Genomic DNA, 25028 nt, shown 5'->3' on the forward strand with positions numbered 1-25028 from the left:
GTTAAAAAAATACCAAAATAATCATTTCAAAAATCCAAAAAAAAGAATAATTTTTTTAATTAATAAAAAAGTAGATCTATTTTAATCAAACAAAAAATATATCAACTTTGTACATGAAAATATTATTATAAAAAAATAAAAATAAATGTTAGATAAATTAAGGGAGAAAAATTATGATGGGGTAGAAAAAAAGTAAAAAAGAGTGGATGATGACCTTTAAAAAGAGATTATTGTTAATAAAATTAAGTTGAAAGATAAACTTTTAGGAGAGAGAAAAGCTTTGAAATACTAATATGAAAATTCATACCTGTTTCCTCCACTTATTCCACCAAAAGCCAATAGAGTTCCCATTTCCATCAAAAATCAAAATCTGACACGATCATCTCTCATCCTCAAAATCTATGCAAAAATGGCCTTAGAATTTGTTTCTGGGTTTATTGTGTCATCATTATTGCAAGAGTTAGTAGACAAGATCAAAGCTTCAGCAGCTGACACAATTGATCTTGCATATTTTTCTGATGTAGAGGAAGAGCTAAAAAAACTTGAGACTACTTACGTAAAAGCTCAATCCATGCTTGACAAGATTGATGGATGGGACCTGATTTCCAGCAAGTTGCACCGAGACTGGGTGGCTGATATTAGGAGAGCTTGTTATGAGACTGAAGATTTCACGGAATTCATCAAGTTTGAGATTCTTATGAAGGAGGATGCTGGATTCTTTTCGTCGTACTGGACAAAATGGGGTCTGTCTTCAAAAATTCGAGACCTGCGAAGAAATTTGATACACTTGATAAATGCATCAGATCAGTTTACTAAAGAAACTGAACAGAACACCGATGACAAACACATCTTTGTGGACAAAGAGCCAATGAATGTACCAGATGATCGAAGCTTCCGAAGAAAACGAGAGAAAGAGAGCATTATCCAACTGCTTTTGCATCCACGAAGCAGTGCGGTTCTGATCACAGGAATGTTTGGGGTGGGAAAAACAACATTAGCTCAAGTGGTTAAGAACGATTCAAGAGTCCAAAATCATTTTCACTATAAATTTTGGGCTTCTGTATCAGAGGACTTTGATGTCAGAAAGATTTTGTCTTCAATGATCTTAGACTTGGATCTTGAGAAAACCTTAAAAGTCAATGGATGCATTTCCTCTCTCCCATTCTCAACGCAGAAATACGCAAAGCTGTTTCAGGGTTTGTGCAAGGATAAAAGGGTCCTAATTGTGCTGGATGACTTGTGCAATTTCGTGAACCCTCAAGATTGGGAAGATTTTCACTCTATCCTCCTTAATGCTTCTTGTGTGTTTGGTATCCTCATTACTACTCGCAACCCAAAAATTGCCACTACAGTTGCTTCTTTGAGCAGTATTTTTACTGCTCCCTACTACTTGCAACCGATGTCTGATGAAGATTGTGGGATCATATTACAGCAAAAAGCAGTTCTAGCTTCTGTCAACAAACGAATGCGATGTGGAAGGAGTATGTCAGAGGTAATTGCAGTTCAGACAGCAGAAGAATTTTGCAAAGGATTGCCTTTGGTAGCAAATATTCTTGGGCAGCGCATCTCCCTGAAACAAGATGACAATAGATGGCCTATTATTAGCCTGTCTGAAGACTTGTGGACCATGCCAGAATTCAGAGAATTGATATTCCCAGTCTTCAGGCTGAGTTATTCTGATCTTCCTTTCTTTCTGAAAAATTGCTTCCCTTACTTTTCGCTTTTCCCAGAAAAGTATGACTATAAGAAGGATGATTTGGTCCAGTTATGGTTGGCAGAGGGTTATATTAAACGTCAAGTTTCTAGGTTCCAATATTCAGATTGCTCGGAGTATTCAGTCATAGAAGAGCTTGGAAGTTATTACTTTGATGAAGTATTGTCTCAATCTATCCTTCAAACATGTGACCCATTTGAGCAAGAGCCACAAGTCTACAGAATACATGAATTTGTTCATCGTTATGCCCAATTTACAGGCTCTGGCATGTATGTTCAACTAGATGATAAATTTATTGGTGCTTGTTTGCTGGGTGGTTCAAGTTCTAGTTCTAGTTCAAATTCTGCTAGTGAGAAGCTGACTTCTGCAGATATTGCCACTCGATATAGAAATTCTAGACATATGTCTTTGCTTTGTCCGAGCATTCCAACAAAAATATGGAAAGACATAGAAAGATATTCAGAGGGCCTTAGGACAATCCTTTCCCTACGTGAGCACATAAGTATTGGCCAAGTTAGTTACACCCTTTTTCTTAAATTAAAATTCTTGCGAGTTCTCAATCTGAGAGGAACAGATATCAGTGAGCTGCCTGAATCAGTGGGAAAACTGAAACATCTTCGACTCCTTGATGTGTCCAAAACAAATATTGAAGAATTTCCTGCATCCATCACAGATCTTCATATGTTACACTTCCTCAGAGCTGATCAATGTTATCAGCTTCTTCAATTACCAAAATCTATACAGAAATTGACTCATCTACTACACCTTGATGTTGATATCAAGGGCCTAAGCTCTATGCCACCTAACATTGGGAAGCTAATTAATCTTCGCACTCTTCCTGCATTCATTGTTGGTAGAAAAGATGGGTATCGTGTAACAGAATTGAAGAACATGAAGTACCTCCAAGGATCAATTTGTCTCACAAATCTTGAAAATGTCAAGGATGAAGAAGAAGCCAAAGAAGCAATGCTGAAAAGCAAGCAATTCCTTAAAAAGGTGGAGCTCGAATGGAACAGATACTCGGACAAGCTATCAGAAAGTGAAGAGATTCTCAGTGCCCTGGAACCCCATGAAAATTTAGAAGAGTTAGAAATAACAGGATATGATGGTGCGCGATTTCCAAGTTGGCTCAGTAGTCCAGAGAATAGCTTGACTAGCATTTGTTTGCTAAGATGTGACCAGTGTAACACCTTGCCAGAACTGGGGCAACTTAAGCACCTCAGAGCTCTTCATATTGAGGAACTGCATTCTGTTGAATGCATTGACAACAAATTTTTAGGAACAGGTGAGGCAGCAGGATTTCCATCACTGGAGTTGCTGAGTCTCCAAGACATGTCGAACCTCAAGAAATGGGATGGATTGCAAGCGACTCAAATGCCTTGCCTCCAAAAGATTAACATTACAGATTGTCCAGATCTGATTTCCCTTCCTTCATTAAACTTACTTGCTTCCTTGGAGAGCTTAGAAATAAGCTACTGCCCTGCATTGCAGGCTCTGCCAGAAGAAGGTTTACCATTATCATTGAAAACGTTTATTATTGTTAGAAGTGATCTATTGAAGCAACGTTGCTTACTGCAACAAGGTGGAGACTGGGAAAAGATTAAATTTGTTCCTAATGTATTAATTGATTTTGAGCAGATAACAACTGTTTAAATCTATTTGTATAAGGGGTTGATTAAGCATTTCTTATAATATATAGCGCTACTTAGTCTGGTTAGACTAATATCTATGTAGAGTTTCAATGTTTTGAGTGATGTTTTCTCAAGTTTTTATTAATCTATCTACTCTTCATTTATTCCCATAACTACTGAATAATTTCCTTAAAATATCTCTTATTACCTGAATTTCAGGTTTATATTTAACTTCAAAGCTTACCATCATTATACAGGTTCAAGTAGTAATATTAAGATGACAGCAACTTCTTTAAGGATGCACAGATAAAACAAAACTTCACCACTTTTGGCCATGTTATTACTCAAAACTCTCTTTATCCCATTGATTTTACTAGGCAATCTATCATGGTTTGTTCCTTGACTTTGCTAAATTTCTACTTTTAGCAATGGCCCTACATTGTTAAATTGAATTTCTACTTTCGCTGCACAATGCTGTTAAATTAGGCTGGACTTATCGTGAATGCTAGCACGTTAACGGGGAGACACGCGGTGCACACACTTCATAAACCAAGGAGATATATACCATCCCTGGCAAAGGGAAGAAGGTCTCCAGACTCCAACAGCTTATAAAGCGTGCACACCATTTTCAATTTGTAGATGTGGGATAAGTCATCCGAACACCCCTTCACATGCGAACCCCCGTCAAGTTCGCATGTGAGAGTAATCAATTAGGGTAGGAATGCCATTCTTTTCGAACCTACCATTAATTTTTGATCGAACCATCGGCTCTGATACCATGTTATTGGGAAGTACCGCGGCAAGTAGTTTGGTGAATAAGACCATGGTTAGATACAAAGGCTTGCATATTGAGGTTTTTATATTCCCCACCATTATTTGAACGAAAGATGCGGATTTGGGTTTGAAATTGTGTTTGAACCATTTTGTAAGGTTTCATAAACTTTTGATTTTTCCTTTAGAAAATAAATCCAACTCATCCTAGTACAATCATCAATGAAGGTAACATAACATAAAAACCATGACTATTAAATTTAGGTGCAGGACTCCGCACATCAAAGTGAATAAGAACAAAACGAACTCAGTTCTACTACTACTAGCAGAGTAACTATGTTTATGACTTTTGGCCAAAATACAAGCCTCACAATTAAAATTGAGTTTTGAACCAAGTAAAGACGGAAAAAGACGTTCTAAATATCAAAAGAGAAGGATGACCTAATCGATGATGCCATGTCCAGAGTTGATTAGCAACTGATCTACGAGCAAGTGCTGCGCAGCTTTGATGAGACATTTGATCTACATAATACAGTCCATCTTCTTCAGTACCATGCCCAATGATCCTTCATATCTTAGTATCCTGAACAATACAACCAATTAAGTGCATAAGAACTCATACAATTCAATTCTTCAGGTTAGGCACAAAAAGACAATTAGACATCTGAATATTATCGGTGATACTAATAAGTCCAGATCCTTCTACATTAACACGTTCTCCATTTGCCGTTTGAATATGAGTTTTGTTGATAGTGTTACATCTCAAAAAATCAGATGAATTGAAACTCATAGTATCAGTAGCTCCACAATTAAATATCTATTTAGTGCCTTTAACATCATGACAAATAAATCCAGTAGGCATATTCTGATTTTTAAAGGAGGACTCCATTAAAGTTTTATTCAAGCAATTAATAAAAGTATTATTGGGTTTAGGAGGAGAGGAGAGGCTTATAAATGATGAGGCATGTGGACCGAAAACGTGTGGAGCTCGAAACCTTTGATATTCTTGTTGCGGAGCTCGGTAGTGAGATTATCATGTTGAGACCTTGTTCGGGAAATCCGGAGAAATTTGAGACGGAATGAAAGGGTTTACTGTTCTAGACGGGAAATCCGATTTTAAGGAGAGGTACTTATTCTGAGGTGAGACTAATTCAAAATATATATTTTTTCTATTTTGAAATATTCGTACCTATGACATATTGTATGAAAAATGTTAGCTATCAGTAGCAAGTATAATGAAACAAAAAAATTATTAATTTTTGTATACAAGATTTTTGAGTTTAATTAACTTGGTAAATCGATTAATCAGTTAATTGCAAACAACTTTACTCTAGTGGTAGGCAGCAGCAGTATTCGTTTTTGGTGGTTTAACTTTTAGGGTGGGATGATTGTAATTTTTGTAAGGATATTAGTTTTGAGGGTGATTTTACTTTTAGTGCGGGATGACCGTAAATCGATTAATCAATTAAATGTGCACATGTTTATTTTGTTTTGTTGAGTATGTCTTTTAGTTTGAGATGTTTTGCGAGTGTTGGATGAATCTTGAAGGTGGTCTTTTTGTGACTTGGAGAACACAAATCAAAGTGGAGATTATTAGGAATATTGATAACCTGATTCACCAAGTAATCAAAACATTAAAAAATTAATCATATTAGTTAGTATAGTTAGAAAATGACATGTCACATTTGTGATTGGTTGTTTGGAAATCACACAAGTACACTGGTACTATACTAGTGTATTATACCAAGTGTTAGTGGGTGTTTGGGTGAAGCAAATCTTAGACACCAAGATTAGAAATCAGACCAAGGACAAGTGTAAGAGTAATGGGGACAAATGGGGACCATGGTGTACTTTGATCCTTGAGTGACGTATACAACTCTCCTTTCATCTTATTAATACAAAACAAACAACATCTTTCACATGACAAGTACAGCATAACTTTACCATGAGTATGAACATTAAAGCAAAAACTTCACTATGGAGGATCAAGAATGAAGAAACCTTCCCTACCCTTCATCATCTTGATTCTTGAAGCTGATATATTAACAAAATGGGACTATGCTGAATCTCAAGCAAAGTTTGCTTCTCATTGAAACAACTTAAGCGAAACGAAGGACAATCGTCAATGATCAATGTTTTAAGTGATGCAGGTAGTTTTCTCTGTGGCAATGATGGAAGCTTGGTGCACTTACTACATTCCAAATATTCGAGAGCACCGAAGTTTGTCAGTTCACAAAGTGCACATAATTTTGGACAGTTCTTGATTGAAAGTTTTTCAAGGCATGGAAAGTCTTGACTTTCTACATCAATCCATTTTTCCAAGTTAATCATTGATTTGATTTCTAATTTCTGCAATGCTTGGAATGCAGTAAACTGAAAACCATCATCACCTGCAGCATCAGCATTGAGCTTTTCTGTCCGAAAGTGATCATCGATGATTCTAACATTAATCAATTCAATTAAGCTTAGAGATTCAAGGAAAGGTAGCTGCCCCAGAGATGGTAGAATTAGACTGTTTGCACATTTGAAGAGGGTAATCTTCGTAAGTTGAACAAACGATGGGTGGCTAATCCAACCCGGAAATGTTGAGCCTCCAAAACAGATAATCCGCAGGTCTTGAAGATTTGTGTGTGGCTGTAGACACTCCATAACATTGTGATCGACCCGGATGCTTTCTTGGCGTATGTTTTCATCAGTCCACCGAAGCTCCAAGTGCTTCAGTAGTCGCTTTTCGCTGAGGTTTGCCTCTCTAGCATCATCTAGAATAGCAACATTTTCAACCCTTGATAGGCATAATTTACCACCAAGGTTGTTCGTGTTCTTCAATTCTCCAATGCTACTTCCACGCTCCGATCCAGCAATGAGCTCTGATAAAGTGCGGAGGCATGTAAGTGCGCCCATCCCAACTGGCATGGAACGGATACGACAAAGGGTACCTAACTCAAGATGTCGAAGCCTTGTTAGCCTCCTGGTAGATTTTGGTAAAGCATAAAGGCGAGGACAATTTTGAAGCTTCAAAGTTTGCAAATTTTCGAGAAACTCTACGGTTTCTGGTAACTTTTTGATGAGTGCTTCTGAGAGGTCCAAGTAACGCAAGGATTTAACACTACCAATTGAACTTGGCAGCTCTGATACTCTTGTCTTGCTCAGATCCAGAGTGCGCAGATTCTTCAACGATAAGAAAAAATCATAAGGAATGCTGTCAACAGTACTGTTGTGATTCTGTAACAGTAGAAGCAACCTCATTCTTGCGTATTTTCCAAGAGCTTGAAGATCTTTTGTGAGCAAATGCTGCAAAATCACATGATCACTTTTTGTACAGTTATCCTCAGTAATTACTCTCAGAGGAATGATTTTTGATCTTTCGAGGATTTGTTCAGGGATATCAAATCCTTTGATCTTATACCAAATCTTGCACATACCATAATCTTCTCTTAACAAAGAAATACATATCTGATGCTCAGAAAGAGCTTTAAGATAAGCAGCAGCAATATCCTCCATGGGTTCTTCCTTTATAAGACCCTCTGCCAACTGAACTATTTTATCACCATCAAGAATGTAATCTTTAGGAAATAGATTACAGTACTCCAAGCAGTCTAAACATTCTTGAGACACATTTCCTGATTTCTTCGATTTTGTGAGGTAGCTCAAAATAGTCGGGCCAAACTTATAAGTATCAATGTCCAGCATTTCTTTTGTTAGGTAGCTTGTACAGTTGAGCATATCTGTATAAGCTCTTGTGAATGCAAAGTACTTATCTGATATGAGATGGGCCGTTTTTCTGTCGGCATCTTCGACTGACGACCCTGTTAGATGTTGAACAACTGACCTGAAGTCCGAAGGATCGCAATGAATTACTTGTGGTTCTGTGTAAAAGACGTTGCTTGTAGACAAGGGACTTTTTATATGAGTTTCAGAATCGAGCTTCCTCCCTTTCATACGAAACACAGGTATCTTATGTTCATCAGCGGTAGAATTGTGTGATGTATCCATACGAAACACAGGTATCTTATATTCATCAGTGGTAGAATTGCGTGCTGTATCCATAATAAAGCTGAAAGAAAGAGAAGACAGACAAATTGATGAGGGGAAAAAGAAGAAGCTTTCTGAAGCACAAGCAGAAAAGATGTTGAAACTCTGTGTACCCTATGCTTGTAATTTACAAAATTACTCTAAAGATTAGCTTCTACTATAAATCATTCATTCAAAGTTTCTTTCAGGTCCAATAAGGGAAATAATCAATTTGCATCAACAACTTGAAATCCTCCCACTATTATTAGCAAAAATAAATATTAAAAGGAAGATTTAAGTGGAAGAGTAGAAATCAATCAGAAATAGAAAAAATATAAATAGAACTGTCAAGGAACCAAGCTCATGGTTGAGGCCTCAGCATATGTTATATACTCTAACATGCCCCCTCACACGAGAGCCCATTGGGCTAGAAGTGTGGATGCTCATAGACGCTGAATATTCCGCTTTAAATGAGAGGTGGTAGAGATTCGAACCCGTGACCTCTTGTCACGTTGGCTTCTGATACCATGTCAAGGAACCAAGTCAACCAAAAGCTTAAGTTGATGGTTGAAGCCCCAAGATATGTTATATACTCTAACAAGGACTACCTGTGGAACCAGAGCTGACAGGCCGATTGGAGTGTTCTGATGGAACAGGAAGCCAACAACTGACCAGCAGCCTAAGAAAAATTAGAAATATGAGTGGAGTTGAGAGTAGACAGCCTGATCTCATTATTTTTTCTAGTAATATGATAGATTCCCATGCCATCATGCCCATCAAAGATAAAGCCAGAATAGAGTAAGGTAGGACCCTTTTGTTTGAAAATAACACTTTGTATTCGGGCTTCGTCCTAACATAGAATTTGAAGTCACATCTTTTGTGTATTTTCACAATGCCCTACAGATTGAGCTGGCAGACTAAGATGTTAATTATTTAAGAAAACGAAAAAATATCGGCAAGTAAACATGATTTAATTACGATTTTTCATTTAAAGAACCAAATAATTAACAATAACTATAGTTAAATAGGAGTATTACCAAACTAGTCCACTGCAGCAGCTTTAGCTATTGAATTCTACCTCATTTATATCAAAAGTATGTACTAAACTAATTGAGCTATCCGTCTGATAATGTTTCCATCAATAACTATGTCAGAAACAAATCGGATCTTCCTCCAATCAGCACCAACAATCCATTCACATCTTCTCGCTATCTCTGCATTTTCTTCAATGATCAACTGTCGCGGTGATGGGGGCATGTCTCCCTTGGGCAATGAATATAAGGTAGTGCAGTCGATAAACTCCAGATTAACCAAGGAAGTAAACTCGGTCAGTGAAGGGAAGGTTCTCAACTTGGGACAATCCATAAACCTTATATTACGAAGGCTAGGAATTGGCGATGATAAGTTCCATTCTTCAAGGCTCCCCATGTCTTCTAATGTTAGCATCTCTAACGAAAGGAAGAATGAATCTTCTGACTTCAACGGATCAATGGAATGGAAGCCCACATATGCAATTCCATCCAAATTCTGGACGTGAAGGTTTTTGAGGTTCGGAAGATGGTGCAGCTGAGGTAAACTACTATATCCTTGCTATTTTCTATATCCTTCAATATTGAAGGAAGAATCTCTGGACAGATAAATGATACATGCCTGGCTTTAACATACCAAGTACGAGCCATCTGTGGGGAACACATCTTATGTTCAATCCAAGAGTAATATTTATCAATGAATTGTTTATCCACCCACAAAAACATGCTGCAACTGACATCTTGAGCATAGCGGTGAACAAAATCGTACATTCTGTACAGCTGTGACTCACGTTCGTCATTGATGATGGTGGACCTTAATAGTAACTTATCAAACCCTCAATAGCAACAAATCATGAGAACATCTTGCACAGTTTTATAAACTCTCTCTGTGGCTGCTCCTGGAGGTCTTTCTCCAGCCTTAATACAGATTCGAGTACCAACCTCAAGACCTTATCCAAGTCAAAGTCCCCCAACACTGAAACCTGGAAATAGTAGTCAAAATCATTCTTGATTCTCGGATCATTCTCAATAGTGCGAGCCAGAAATGTTTTTTACGATCCCAAGCATGCCTTCTATCGAGACAATAATGCTCGTCATTGGTAAACTACAGCAGCTGCGGTTGGTATTGCTTATGGTATAGGAAGAACTCAAAAAATTTTGCTCAATGTCTTCCTTGTCATGAAATCTCTTAAAGTTCACATTCTCCACTTGTACAAATTCCTTCTGAGCAGCCTCTTAATAGGCCGTTTGATCTTAACTAAAGCCAAGGCAGCTGCCTTTGCAAACAGATCATCCAAACGGTTTTGCACATCTTCGAGCTTGCGAGACATTCGCTCTTTTCAAGAACAAAAATACACCTCCCTTTTCTCTTGTCTCAAGAGCAAAACTCACTGTCAAATCTTCAGAGCCATAGCATGCTAAACAATAAACTGTGTCACACTCAACTATTGATGACATTATAAACACGTTTGAGCCAGAATTAGTATTGTATAGATGTAGAAGAAAACGCGTAGTATTGTATTAATGTCAAAAGATGCAGTTATCATAAGTGTTGGATGATTGGACCTGTTGTGTGAAGACTGTCAAAAAAAATGTAAGATATTGTTGCCAAATGCCAAACACCCCATAAGTTTGCGTCAATTTATTTTGAGAGTCAAAGTTTGCAAACATTGACCGTTTCCCATTAATGAATATATGAAGTGCAAAACATGGTAATGTAATTTAGCATCTAAAAGAATTAGAGTGAATAACGCATTGAAACACACACTGAAATACTTTGACATTACAGAAAAGTCATTGTTTGTAATTTGACATTAATATTCAAATCATGCTCAAATACTACCATATTCTTATCATAACCGGCTGCAGCATCCCTAAAGTAAAAGTGCTCTGAGCATTTTGGTCCAACTGAAAGTCGCCAAGCCCACATACATGGATGAGAAACCGCTACTAAAGTATCACCAGGGCTAACATTCCATTCACTCTTTGAAGCAAAAAGTAGTTTAGGATAAGTTAATCCTAACTCCAACATAAGACTCAACGGAAGAATTTCACCCCCTATTTTCGCAAACCGAGTTGTAGCTTTATAATTCCTATTTGAACCATTTTCACCGTAAAAAACACAAGGAATAAATTATTAGCTTGATCTTAAGTGTTTTCAAACAATGGGCAGTGGTTAATATAATTGCTAAGCCATCTACTTGACCAACCACAAATCTAGTCCAAAAAAAGTTAGTAAAATACAGTAGACAATTTCGTATTACGTTGGACGGCTTATAATGCATTATCAGTTAAAATACTATTTTTTTTCTGTTAGTTTTAAAAAACATAAACAAGACAATGAAAAAACATTTACTCACTGCATTGCAATAATAATGTTGTTTCAATTTTAGAGGTGGATCATCACCATAGCAGTCATGACAAATTATGTTTGAATTTAAAAAATTTATCCTTAGGTGATACCAACAGTACTTCTAAGGAAAAGACACTTAAAATTGACAAATGTAACTCACTAAAAAATACAACTTAGGTAAATGTATGTAAACAATACCTTAAAGATTGCAGCAGTTGTGGCTAGAAAATTATGGTCAAATGAAGGAGAATTTGTTGCTCAAATGATGGGAAGGAGAATTGCTACTCAAGGGTAGGGTAAGTAAAGGAACTTTGAAGAAGGGTAAATGAGATGAGTAAAGGTGGGGCCTGGTCTTTGAGCCCACAATAAGAGGCTCAAAGAACTGAAAGAAGTGGTAAATAATTTTTAAGGTTTGACCCCAAATTACGTTTTTTAAATTCAAAAATAATTTGTCATGGCTGGTATGGTGATGATCCGCCATCTGAAACTGAAACAGCATTATTGCAAGGCAATGAGTAAGATTTTTATACTTGTCTTGTTTATGTTTTTTAAAACTAGCAGGAGAATAATGAGTACTTTAACTGATAAGGCATCAAAAGCCGTCGAACGTAATACGAGATTGTCTTTTGTGAAAGTATTTACAAACTTGTTTTGGACTGGGTTTTTGGTTGTTCAAGTAGATGACTTGGCAATTGTAGTAACCACTGCCCGTTGTTTGAAAAACACTCAAGACAAGGTTGATGTCTTATTCATTGTGTGTTTTTACGGTGAAAATGGTCCGAGTAGGAATTATAAAGCTACAGCTCGGTTTCTGAACGAAGAGAATGAAATTCCTCTATTGAGTGTTAAGTTGGAATTAGGATTAAGTTATCCTAAACTCCTCTTTGCTTCAGAGAGAGAGTGAGTGAAATGTTAGCCCTGGTGCTACTTTACAAGCGGTTTGTCGTCCATGTATGTGGGCTTGCCGACTTTAAGTTGGACGAAAAATGCTCAGAGGACTCTTACTTTGGCGATGTTGCAGCCGATTATGATAAGAACATGTATTAATGCTAATAGTGGGCCCAAAGCCATCACTCATGGTGCACATGCTACAGACACAAGATTCAAAGTAAGTTTAATTAAAAAACTAGCTGGCCTTGGGTAGTGGATATGCAATTTTGTAATAAGCTAAAAATGAGTATTGAAATAATATGCAGAATATCAACCCCTTTCCCATGTCGAACACTTATCCATGGAATGCCACAGATCCATGATTCAAAGCTAAGAATGACTATTGAAACTTGCAGAATGATGACATAACCAACATAACAGTAATTTTAGTTAAATTAGAATAAAATATGACAGAAGCATTAGTAAACAATCATCAGTGTCAAGCTAAGAATGACTATTGAAACTTGCAGAATATCGACACTTATCCATGGAATGCCACAGATCCATGATTCAAAGCAAGTTAATATAAGTTCATTATCTTACGATAACAGCTCCGGCACGTCCACTCCATGTTAGACTATGCACATCACTCATGCAATAGCTGAAGAGATATGTTATCAACTTCTCGACAGTACACTGTCATTAAACAAAAGAACAAAAGAAAAATAGCAGGATGATGACATAACTTTATGTTCAGAAAACCCAAGGGAAATCAGTAACTTGTAACAGAATACCATGATTATGTGCGACGACAATATGAGACGATAATAAAATGTAAATTAGAAATTTATGAAAAATAACATGTCATTCTCATGGGAACGAAATATCATCTTCAAACATGTACTTTTCTTCACATTAGTATCTAATATTTTTATTTAGATGCTCTATTTGATGTGATGTGAATACATTTGTTTAGAATTTGGACAGGTCATGTCCAAAAGAGATATGGTGGCAAACTATGTAGGATGGACTAAATAATATACGAGGCAAAATTACTGGAAAGGAGGCACCGAGGGAGTACTAGCTAGTATGTTAATTTAGTTTAATTTTATGTTTGTTATTTTCACGCACTCCCACCAATTTTCACTCAAGAGAAGGGTGTTCCACCCTTACTCATTCCAATCAAAATTGGGGAAAAATAATAAGAAAAAATTTCAATTGTGGAATAGCAAAATTTGAGACTCAAAGACAGCACCATAGCATCACAATGCAACATAACAGCTACAGTACCGAATCGTGGTGATTTTGGTCATAATCACAAATGCGTAAGTTCGGATGTTGTTTTGGCTATTATTTCAGTCATAACTCATAATAAGCTCAAAAGCCCCATATCCATGACAATGTCTATACTGTCCTAATAGATTAGATATACTCGAAACTTATAAGCAAAGGGCGTGAGCGACAAGATTCAAACCTGCACAGGCAAAGCCCACATGATCAAAATAGAGCAAAGGTTGCATCAGCCTAAAGCTACAAAAACAACCCAGGAATCTAGGGTTAGTTTCTAAAAGTGTGAACAACCTAACCCACACCACCACTATCCAAATAATCTAGATGTATATCAACTGCTATAAAGAAGTCTTCACCATCGGAACACAAATAGCTTCAAAGAACATTGTTCAAAAAAGTGGCTTCAGTTAACTTTCTTAGCAGTGGTCTTGACATGATAGTATTCAAAAACTGACATATATGGTACAATCACAACATTGCTAAAACAAGGAGAATCTCACAACATAATGTCTGCTCTTTCGTCAAAAGCACAAATTTCATGCACTTATAGACAAAAACAAAGAGTGAGAATGGCAGGAATCATAACCTGTGCGGTTATGCCGATAACCACTACAGCACATCCACTTCATATTGAACTGTGCACAATGCACTTCAAGCAATGCTAGATTCAATATGTCATAAATATAGACAACACACTCAACAAGCTTTCAATAACCAGCAATTCAAAAGGTTTTTGCAGCATGAGAATCTTATCCTTTATTTTTAGATGTATAAAAGCAAAAAACCAATGAAGGAACAGACAAAAAAAAGGAACATAAGTTGATTCTTCTTCTGCTTGCAATCAGTTTGATAAACCTCAAGCACTATCACATTAATCTTGAATCTGCGCTGATGCAAAGTAATTCAAAGGTTGCAGCAGCCCAAGTTAGAAAAGCGCCGAACACTCCGGCCGTCAAGCGTTCCACGTATGATCTAAGTATTGCCAGGGAAAGAAAATATATAGCTGCACATATTCACAAGTCAAGTATATTTCACCTTTAAAAATGAGGATACGCAAATACATTTTTTGTCTGAATCATAATGCAAAAACAAGGTCATGTCGCATCATATTGCCCGTGCTGTAGAGGTTAAAAAAAAAAAGCAAATACATATTTGTCGCGTTGTAATGGTGTAAAAAGAATCACGTTTTAGGCCTTTTCAAAGAATATTACATGCTTTCGACCAAAATATTTGGCGTTATGTTATAACCGCATAGTTTTTGTTACCACATCCCCGTGGTGTAAAAAGCAAATTCATATTTGTCGTTGTTCGCTCCTAAGAGGGAACAATACATGTAAGTGACAACAACCCAAAACATAACTCTTGTGATTCAATTACAATAGCCAGAAACACAAACAGCAGGACTCGACTTTGCGTTGACAGAGCCCACATTATTTCTCTCATGCTTAATAACCACTCCGGTATGTCCCACAGCATGTCAGGCTCAGAATGTAATTAATAGAACATTTGCAGTACTTCTCTGGCAACTGGCCAGAAACATAAAAAAGTTGCTTTAAATAAACTTGCTTAGTAACATGATCAGTATCCAAAAACTGCGAGATATTTAAAACAAATCTCAACTTGGCTTAATCAAGGCACTTCTCCACAGTCCACAACATATTTCTTCTTTTTGAAAAATACAAATCTTTCAAGCAGTTAGAAGACAAACCAAAACAAAAGAGCCTGGACGGCAGGATTCGAACCTGCATGGGCAAAGCCCACATGATTTCTAATCATGCCCGATAACCACTCCGGCACGTCCACTTAATTCAAAAGTGGTAGCGGACAAGCAATTTTGTATTAAGTAATGAGTATTTCCATCGAACTCGGTACAGCTCACATAATTTCTAATCATCCTCGATAACCTCTGATATTTCCATTGCATGTCAGGCTCGAAATGTATATAACAGTACTTTTGCAGTCCTTCTCTGGAAAGACTTTGCAAATGATAAGCCATTTTACATATAAATTTCAACGGCTACAGAGAAGTATTCACCATCGGAATACAATTAGAATGCAAAAAACATTGTTCAAAAAAGTGGCTTCAGTTAACTTGCTTAGCAGCGGTCATGAAATGATTAGTATTCAAAAACTGAAATATTTGGTACAATCTGAACTTTGCTAAAACAAGTTCTCACAACATAACTTCTGCTCTTGTCAAATGCACAAATGCACTTAAAAGAGCGTGAGCGGCAGAAATCGAGTCTGTGTGGGCAAAGCCCATATTAATCTAGTTATACCCCATAACCACTCCAGCACATCCACTTCATATTGAATTATGCACAATGCACAACAGTCAAGCAATGCTAGAGTTGAAATGTCATCATTATAAACAACACACTCAACAAGCCTTCATTCATCAAATGGTTGTTGAAACATGAGATTAAATCAGAATATTTAAAGAGAGCGTAATCCTTTATTTTTGGTAGATGTAAGAAAGCAAAAAACTCGGAAGGAAAAAGAAAAAATGGGAACACAAGTAGATTCATCTACTCGTGCAAGAGAAAGGATATATACCTTGAAGTTGCAGTCAATTTGACAAACCTCATGCACTATCAGATTAAACTTAAATCTGAGCTGACGCAAAGAGGATCAAAGGTTGCAGCAGCCAAAATTAGAAAATCCGAAAATAATTCTGGCATATTTAAGGTCATTTCCACTGAAAACTCCGGCTGTATGATCAAATTATTGCCAAGGAAAGCGTGAAATCGAAACTATCAAATATGAAACAATGAAGTATCAATGAGAAAGTGAGATTATTGCATTGGGAATCTACATTCTGCTGTCATAAAATTCACTTTTAACTGAAATTTAACAAACGATAGTGCTCCATATTAATTCTTTTTTTTTTTTTTGCATTTTTCCAAGTTCAAAGACAGCAGTTTAAGTTTGAAAAAGAAAATATAAAGCTGCACATATTCACAAGTCAAGTATATATCACAATGATATTCAAAATTGGTGACACTAATTCTATGTAAGACCACGTATAAAATGATAGCTGACATCAACTGCATAAATGGTACAAGCAAGTGATAAAAATAGCAATGTGAACGTAAGGTATCAAACCAGTACAAGCAGATTTTTAGTCATTCACAATAACCACTGCATCACACAATTATAATTTTGCAGATTGCTAGGAATAAATCAAGAAGGTTAAACATAATAAGAAACAAAAGAGTTGCATATGAATTGACTTCTTATCACAAAGCACAGCAACTCTACAATCATTAACAAAAGTCAAGCACTGGACACTAAAACTTGAAGTCTTGAATTACGCAGCAAAAACAAGAACGACAGGATTCAAACCTGAGCAGACAAAGCCCACATGATTTCTAGTCATGCTCGAAACCACTTCGGCAAGTCAACTTCCTACCAAAAAGATATATTTTATAGTTGAAAATCAGAATGAATATAGCATTAACAATAAAACAATGACGCCAGCAAAAGTGTAATCAAAGACGAAGAATTTTAGTTATTCCATTAATAGCACTCTTGACAAGATCAATATTTAAAAACTGCAAAATATTTAGTACAAATCTCAACTTCGCTCAATCAAGGAACTTCTCCACAGCATAATTTCTGCTTATTAAAAAATACAAAAATGTGAATGGCAGGATTCGAGGCTGCGCAGGCAAAGCCCACATGATTTCCAGTCATGCCCGATAACCAGTCCGGCAAGTCCACTTACATGAGAAGTGGAAGTGAACATGCAATTTTGTACTAAGTTGAGCATATTAAAATAACATGCAAAATGTCAACCCCATTTCTCTGGAGCGCAGCAGAAACATGATTATAAGCAAGTTCATTCCTGAACCAAACAAAAAATATATTAAAGATTCGAATAAAATATGACAGAAGTTAAGTAAACGAACTTCACATCATTCAGTAATAGTACCAACTTCATTGCAATAGAACTTTATTATCATCTAGGAGAACTGATAGTGATTCATTCAACAGTATCAAAAAGGAGTCAAAACCTGACCCACAGGACTCAACCTGCACAGGTAAAGCCCACATACAATCACGAAACTGAATCTATGATATCGCGGTTGACATGAGTTGCATAGATGATACACGAGTAATGAAATAGAAACAAAAACAGAAGGATTTGAACCTGAACCCACATGATTTCTAGTCATGCACAATAACCACTCCGGCTCATCCACTTCATATTGAATTCTCCCAATTAAAGTTCAACGCTGATAGTATCCTGTATGATAAATAACATGCTCGATGGGTGAGCACCACACTGAATGTCAGTTTTCTAAAGAATGATTTTACAGAAAATCATGACCCAATTGCTTAATTGCAGATTACTAGGAATAAATCAAGAAGGTTAAGCATAATAGAGAACAAACGAAGTGTATGAGAATTGAGATACTTCTGATCACTTAGTGCAGTTCCTTTATAATTCATTCAGATAAACGTCAATTAAAACTTGACCTAAGCAGCAACAGGAAGTTTTAAGCAAATATGATGCAAGAGACACAAATTTCTTTCTGGTTAAATTTTCGCCAAAAAAAAAATAAAAAATAAATATTCAGGTAAAGAGTTTGGTACAAACATCCATAACCATAGTTTTAAAACAGATAATTTTGGGCAGCAACATGCATAACAAAAGTACATAAAATAGCAACCTGAATGGCAGGATTCGAACCTGCACAGGCTAAACCCACAAGATTTTTAGTAATGCCCGATAACCACTCCGGCGCGTCCACTTACTTGAGAGGAGGTAGTGGACATGCAATTTAGGAATAATTTAAGAATGAATACTTAATATCCTGCAGAACGCCAACTCCTTCAAGTAATGCTGCAGATAGACAAACAATACAATGTTAATTAGATTAGAATAAAAGATGACAGAAGTTTAGTAACCGACCAGCAGGTCATCAGTTTATTACCAGATCGTTAAAAAACAGCAGCAAATGCATTGCAATAAAAATTTATACATCATCTAGAAGAACTGATAGTGATTTATGCAACAATATCAAAAATTTGAGTCAACTTGAGCGGCAGGATTCAAACCTGCGCAGGTAAAGCCCAAATGAGGTCATGCTAGATGACCACTCCAGCACGTTCTTCCCATGTGGAACTATGCACAATAGCTGAAGAGATCTTTTATCACACATGTCAACTTCTCAACTGATAACCTACAAGTTTACACTAACATTGAACAATTGAGCACAAGAAAAATACCAGGATGATGGCATAATGCAATGCTAAGAAAAAAAGGAAAAGAACATCAGCAACTTATCACAGTATGTCTTCTGGTCACATAATAAAAAATAGCTACAGAATCTTCAGTGACCCTGAAATACACATACATCACCTTTCAAATGGTAAACCTTATATTGTAGCAGGAAAAATTGGCAAGATTCAAACCTGTGTAGGCAAAGACCTCAAAATTTCAAGTCAGAACAGACAATCACTCTGGCATATCCACTTAAATTAGTAGTAGCAGTTTTAAGTTAATTCATCTGCTTGTGAAGGAAAAAGAATATACTTCCTGCAATCAATTCAACAAACCTTTTGCACTTTCACTTCAATCTTGTATCTGAGCTATGAGGCAAACAAGATCAAAGGTTGCCGAAGCTTGGCATATTTTTGGTCATGACCACTGAATACTTCAGTAGGTTCAACTAAAATCAACGTATTGTCAGTGAAAGTTCGAAATCTAAAATAGTTACATAAAAACAGATGAAATATCAATGAACCAGTCCAGTAGGGCAAGAATACCGGGGCATCTTTGTTTTCCTGTAATTAGAATGCAATACTTAAACATAATTTAATAAACAATACTCCAAAGACAAACGGACAGTTTAAAAGAGTAGAATATAGATGCAAAAATTCAAATGTCTATTCAGTTTACATTTCCAACAACGAGATTGTATAGGGAGTTTTTCGTCTAACTATCACCAATACATGATTTCAACACTCGGCAAAGAGATTTGATTCATACAAAATTAATCTTAACTCATAAAAAAAGTCGCATGGATGATGATTTAAGATTAATTCATATTCACGACACCAACTCGATGTAAGACCATGTATCATCACCAATCAACAGGCTGAATATATAATTTCAGCTAACAAAATTGTATATAGTACAGGCAAGTGGTGAAGATAGAAACCTGAACAGCAAGATTTTTTACGTGCGCAGACAGAAACCACATAAAATTCTAGTCATGCCCGATAAACACATCGCATTTCCACTTCATATTATAAAACTTCCAAATCATCTACACTTATGGTAATCCAGCACTCATAAGCATGCTCACAAAGTCACACCACAAGCAATTGTCAAGACTCCAAATAATGATTTTACAATAAAGTTAGCTGATCGCTTGGAGCATATCAAGTGCAAACCTAATAGGAAAGCAGAAACTGCATCAGAATCAAGATACATGTCAAAAAAAGAAGCTCCTCCATAGTCATTCAGTCCTTCAGACAAGCATCCAGCACTCCCCATTAATACTTGAACTAAAAAGTAAAAAAACGTGAGCAGTAGGATTCAAACTTGTGCGGACAAAAAAAATTAATTCACAGTACTTCGAAGACAAAAGAATAGTTTAAGACTGAAGGGGAATATAGCTGCACATATACACGTCTAGTTGGCTTCACTTTTAATTAAGGGAATATGTAAAAAAAATTGTCTGGACATCATTAAAATAAGATTTCAACATATTTATAAGAAATTAATTCCACGAAGCAACAAATGAAACTCCTAAAAAAGGCCAATTAGATAGTGATTTCAGATTATTCCAAATTCGTGACACTAACTCAATGCAAGACAACTTACAATAACAAAACTGAATCTGTAATATTGCAGCTGACATCAATTGCATAGATGGTACACAAGTAACGAAAATAAAAACAAGAACAGAAGGATTCAAACCTGAGCCCACATGATTTCTAGGCATGCACGATAACCACTCTCGCTCAGCCATTTCATATTGAAATGCTCCCAATTAAAGCTCTACAGATAGTAATCCTGCACTCATAAATAACGTGCACAATGGTGACCACCACACTCACAGGACTCTAAATAATGATTCTCCAACAAAGCATTGCCCAATTATTTAATTATAGATTGCTAGGAATAAATCAAGAGGTTAAGAATAATAGTAATTACGAAACAACAGAAGTGTATGGAATTGAGATACTTCTTATCACTTAGTACAGTTCCTCTGATCATTCAAACAAACGTCAATTAAATCTTTACCTAAGCAGCAAAGGCAAGCTTTATAAAAATATGATAAAAGTGACACAAATGTCATTCTGATTAACTTTTAGCAAAGAAAAACTGTACAAATACAAAATTTGGTACAAAATCCATAAGCATTCTTGTTTCAAAAATGATATTTATGAGCAGCCAAATGCATAACGGAAGGTACATAACATTGTGAGTTTGCAACGTGAACAACAGGATTAGAACCTGCGACGGCAAAGCCCACATGATTTATAGTCATGCACGAATAACATCCGGCACATCAACGAACTTATCAAAGGAACGTTGTAGATATAAGATTCTAAGCAAATTAATTCACAAGCCTAACAAACAAACTAAATTAAAATAAGATATGACAGTAGTTTAACAACCATTAGTGTATTTTCTTATACACCTCCATCATTAAAAAGTAGTATCACAAGCATTGCAATAAATTTTATTATCATCTAGAAGAAATGAAAGTGATTTATACAATATTATTGCATTGCAAAAGGTTAAGTCAAAACGTCAAAAGCAAGATTCAACACCACTGCGTTGAACAGTTGATTAGTGTTTGATCTTGTATACCTATAATATAAGAAATAAGGACCTCAACAAAGAAATTGGAACAAGTACCGCCTTTAACCAATATAATGAGGCAATTGAAAATGCAAAAACCTGTCAGCCCTAACACCTTGATAAGCATAACCGGTAAACAACTTCAATATATCAACATAAATTTGTATTAGAAGCATCAAAAAACTACAGAACATCATATCATAATATCATAAAAGATATAAAGTCAGTAGCTAAAAGAATGTTTACTTAGGGATAGAGATAAACGAGACAACCTCAAGCACCAACATTATTCTAGTAATTACAGAGTCGGAGCATCAAAAAATTCGTCAACAAATTAAAAATTTGAATCAAACAAACAAAAACCAATAAAAACCCGACTGATCACTGACATATAAATCAATTCATCTGCTTGTGAAGGAAAATGAATATATTTCTTGTAATCAATTCAACCAACCTCATGCACTTTCACTTCAATCTTGTATCCGAGCTATAAGTTAAAGTAGATTAAAGGTTGCCGAAGCAGGAATATTTTTGGTCATGACCAGTAACTACTCTGGTAGTATCACTTACAATCAACGTATTGTTAGCGAAAGCTCAAAATCTAAACAATCACATAAATACTGATAAAATATCAATAAACCAGTCCAGGGCTAAAATATTGGGGCGTCTTTGTTTTCGTGTCAAAGAATGCAATACTTAAGAAATTTATCAAACAGTACCCCAAAGACAAACGAACAATTTACAATAGTAGAACATAGCTGCACATATTCAAATGTCTAATCAGGTTACACTTTTAAGAATGAGAATGCATGAGTTTTTCATACAAATATCACCAATACATGATTTCAACACACCGTGAAGAGATTTGAAATTCATGACAACAATTCAATGTAAGACCATGTATCATCACCAATCAACAGACTGAATCTATATAATACAGCTAACAAAATTGCATAGACGGTACAGACATGTGGTGAAAATAGAAACCTGAACAGCAAGATTTTTATGTGCGCAGACAGAAACCACATAGTTTCTAGTCATGCCCAATAACCACATCGCCTTTCCACTTCATATTGAAAAAGTCCCAAATCATCACCAATGCTAATCCTGCATTTTTAAAGAAGATCCTCAAAAAGTTATCACCACAAGCGATTGTCAGGAATCCAAATAATGATTTTACAGTAAAGTAAGACGCATATTTTATTGTGGATCGCTTGGAGTATATCAAGTAGTCAAACATAAAAGAAAATAGAGAGTGCATCAGAATTAAGATACTTATCAAAAAAAAGCAGTTCCTCTATTATCATTCAATCATTCAGACAAACTTCCAGCACTCCCCTTTGAACCTTTAACTAAGAAGATTAAACGTGAGCGGTAGGATTCAAAACCGTGCATGCAAAGCAAATTATTTCACATGTTCTACAAATATTTTAACATATTTGTAAAATATTTATTCCATGAAGCAACAAATAAAACTCCTTGCAAAATTGTTTGAATATCACTACTATGGGAATATGTAAAAGAAAAAATTGTTTGAATAACACTACAATAATATTTCAACATGTTTGTAAAATATTTATTCCATGAAGCAACAAATAAACTCCTAAAAAAAGTCACCTAAATAGTGATTTCAGATGATTCCGAATTTGTGACACTAACCAAACGTAAGACCACGTACAATCACCAAACAGAATCTGTAATATTGTAGACGACATTAGTTGCATAGATTGTACACAGGTAACGAAAATAGAAACAGAACTGGAGGATTTGAAATTTTGAACCTGAGCCCACATGATTTCTAGTCGTGCAAGATAACCACTCCGGCTCATCCAATTCATATTTAAATGCTCCCATTTCGTGCTCAATACTAATAAATAATCTGCTCAATGGATGACCACCACAGTGATTCTGAAGACTATAAATAATGATTTTACAGCAAAGCAAGACCTGATTATTTAAGCGCAGATTGCTAGGAAAAAATCAAGGTCAAGCATAACAGAAAACAAAAGTGTATGCAGATTTTGATACTTACAGTTCCTCTATGATCATTCAAACAAACGTCAATTAAAACTTGACCTAAGCAACAAAGATAAATTTTAAACAAATACGATGCAAGTAACACAAATGTCCTTCTGGTTGAAAGTATTTCATGAAGCAACAAATAAAACTCCTAAAAAAGTATCTTAGATAGTGATTTCATATTATTCCAAATTCTTGAAACCAACTCAAAGTAGGACAACGTACAATCACCAAACTGAATCTATAATATTGCAGATGACATCAGTTGCATAAATGGAACACGAGTAGTGAAAATAGAAACAAGAACAGAAGGATTCAAACCTGAGCTCACATGATTTCTAGTCATGCATGATAACCACTCTGGCTCAACCACTCATATTAAAATGCTCCCAATTAAAGCTCTAATAGTTATCCTGCACTCATAAATAAGCTGTGCAATGGGTGACCACCTCACTGGTTGTCAGGACTCTAAATAATGATTTTCCAACAAAGCATGGCCAGTTATGTGATAGAGAATTGCTAGGAATAAATGAAGAAGATAAAGCATAATAAGAAACAAAAGAAGTGTCTGAGAATCGAGATACTTCTTATCACTTAGTAAAGTTCGTCTATGATCATTCAAACAAACACCAATTAAAACTTTACCTAAGCAGCAAAGGCAAGTTTTAAGCATATAAAAAAAAGTGACACAAAAATTTCTGGTTTAACTTTTAGCAAAGAAAAATTGTACAGATATAAAATTTGGTAAAAACATCCATAAGCATTCTTGTTTCAACAATGATATTTTTGAGCAGCACCATGCATAACAAAAGTGAATAAAATTGCGAGTTCATGACGTGAATGGCAGGATTAAATCCCGTTCGGGCAAAGCTCACATGATTTCTAGTAGACATGCAATTTTGTAATAAGTTATGAATGAGTACTAAATAACATGCAGGATGCCAACTTATCCAAGGAACTATCAGATACAGGATTCTAAGCAAATTAATTCACAAGCCTAACAAACAGTAAATATTAAAGTAGAATAGAATAAAACATGACAGTAGTTTAGTAAACGACCATTAGAGCATTTTCTTATCCACCCAGCTCATTGAAAAAAGTATCACATACATTGCAAGAAATTTTATTATCATCTCGAAGAAAAGAAAATTATTTATACAATGTCAGTGCATTACAAAAAGTTGAGTCAGAACGTCAACAGCAGGATTCAAACACCACTGCATCGAACAGTTGCTTAGGACTTGATCCTATATACCTATTATATAAGACATAGGCTAAAGAATAAGGACCTCAACACAGAAATTGGAACAAGTACCGCCTTAAACTAACATAATGAGGCAATTGAAAAGCAAATACCTGTCGCTGTCAGCCCTAACATCTTGATAAGCATAACCGTTAACAGCTTCAATATATCAACATAAATTTGTATTAGAAGCATCAAAAAGCTACAGAACATCATATCATAATCATAACAGACAAAAGTCAGCAGCCAAGAGAATGTTTACTTACGGACAGA

General features: G+C 35.8%; 2 protein-coding genes and 1 non-coding gene across 5 annotated transcripts; 1 reads left to right on the top strand and 2 right to left on the bottom strand.

Moving 5' to 3' along the window:
- The first annotated feature begins 409 nt into the window (after positions 1–409).
- Positions 410–3367, top strand: LOC130811236 (putative disease resistance protein RGA3). Its single transcript, XM_057677455.1, has one exon. It carries the CDS (start codon positions 410–412, stop codon positions 3365–3367), a length of 2958 nt encoding a protein of 985 aa, XP_057533438.1.
- On the bottom strand, positions 557–9285 carry LOC130828153 (putative disease resistance protein RGA3). Of its 3 annotated transcripts, XM_057693995.1 has the most exons (5): positions 9165–9285; positions 6127–8170; positions 4558–4699; positions 879–3208; positions 557–766 (listed from the first exon to the last, which is right to left on the bottom strand). In XM_057693995.1, the coding sequence occupies exon 2, from the start codon at positions 8161–8163 to the stop codon at positions 6133–6135; it is 2031 nt and encodes a 676-aa protein (XP_057549978.1). In that variant the 5' UTR covers positions 8164–8170; positions 9165–9285; the 3' UTR covers positions 557–766; positions 879–3208; positions 4558–4699; positions 6127–6132. The 3 variants fall into 3 exon arrangements, with proteins under 3 accessions (XP_057549978.1, XP_057549959.1, XP_057549968.1); XM_057693976.1 differs by having other exon boundaries at positions 4558–8170; XM_057693985.1 differs by lacking the exon at positions 9165–9285 and adding an exon at positions 8736–9105 and having other exon boundaries at positions 4558–8170.
- A 6102-nt stretch (positions 9286–15387) lies between these two features.
- Positions 15388–15471, bottom strand: TRNAS-AGA (transfer RNA serine (anticodon AGA)). Its single transcript has one exon. It is a non-coding gene; the product is annotated as a tRNA-Ser (tRNA).
- Between the last annotated feature and the right edge of the window lie 9557 nt (positions 15472–25028).

The sequence above is a fragment of the Amaranthus tricolor genome, chromosome 1, assembly GCF_026212465.1.
Source record: "Amaranthus tricolor cultivar Red isolate AtriRed21 chromosome 1, ASM2621246v1, whole genome shotgun sequence".
NCBI lineage: Eukaryota > Viridiplantae > Streptophyta > Magnoliopsida > Caryophyllales > Amaranthaceae > Amaranthus > Amaranthus tricolor.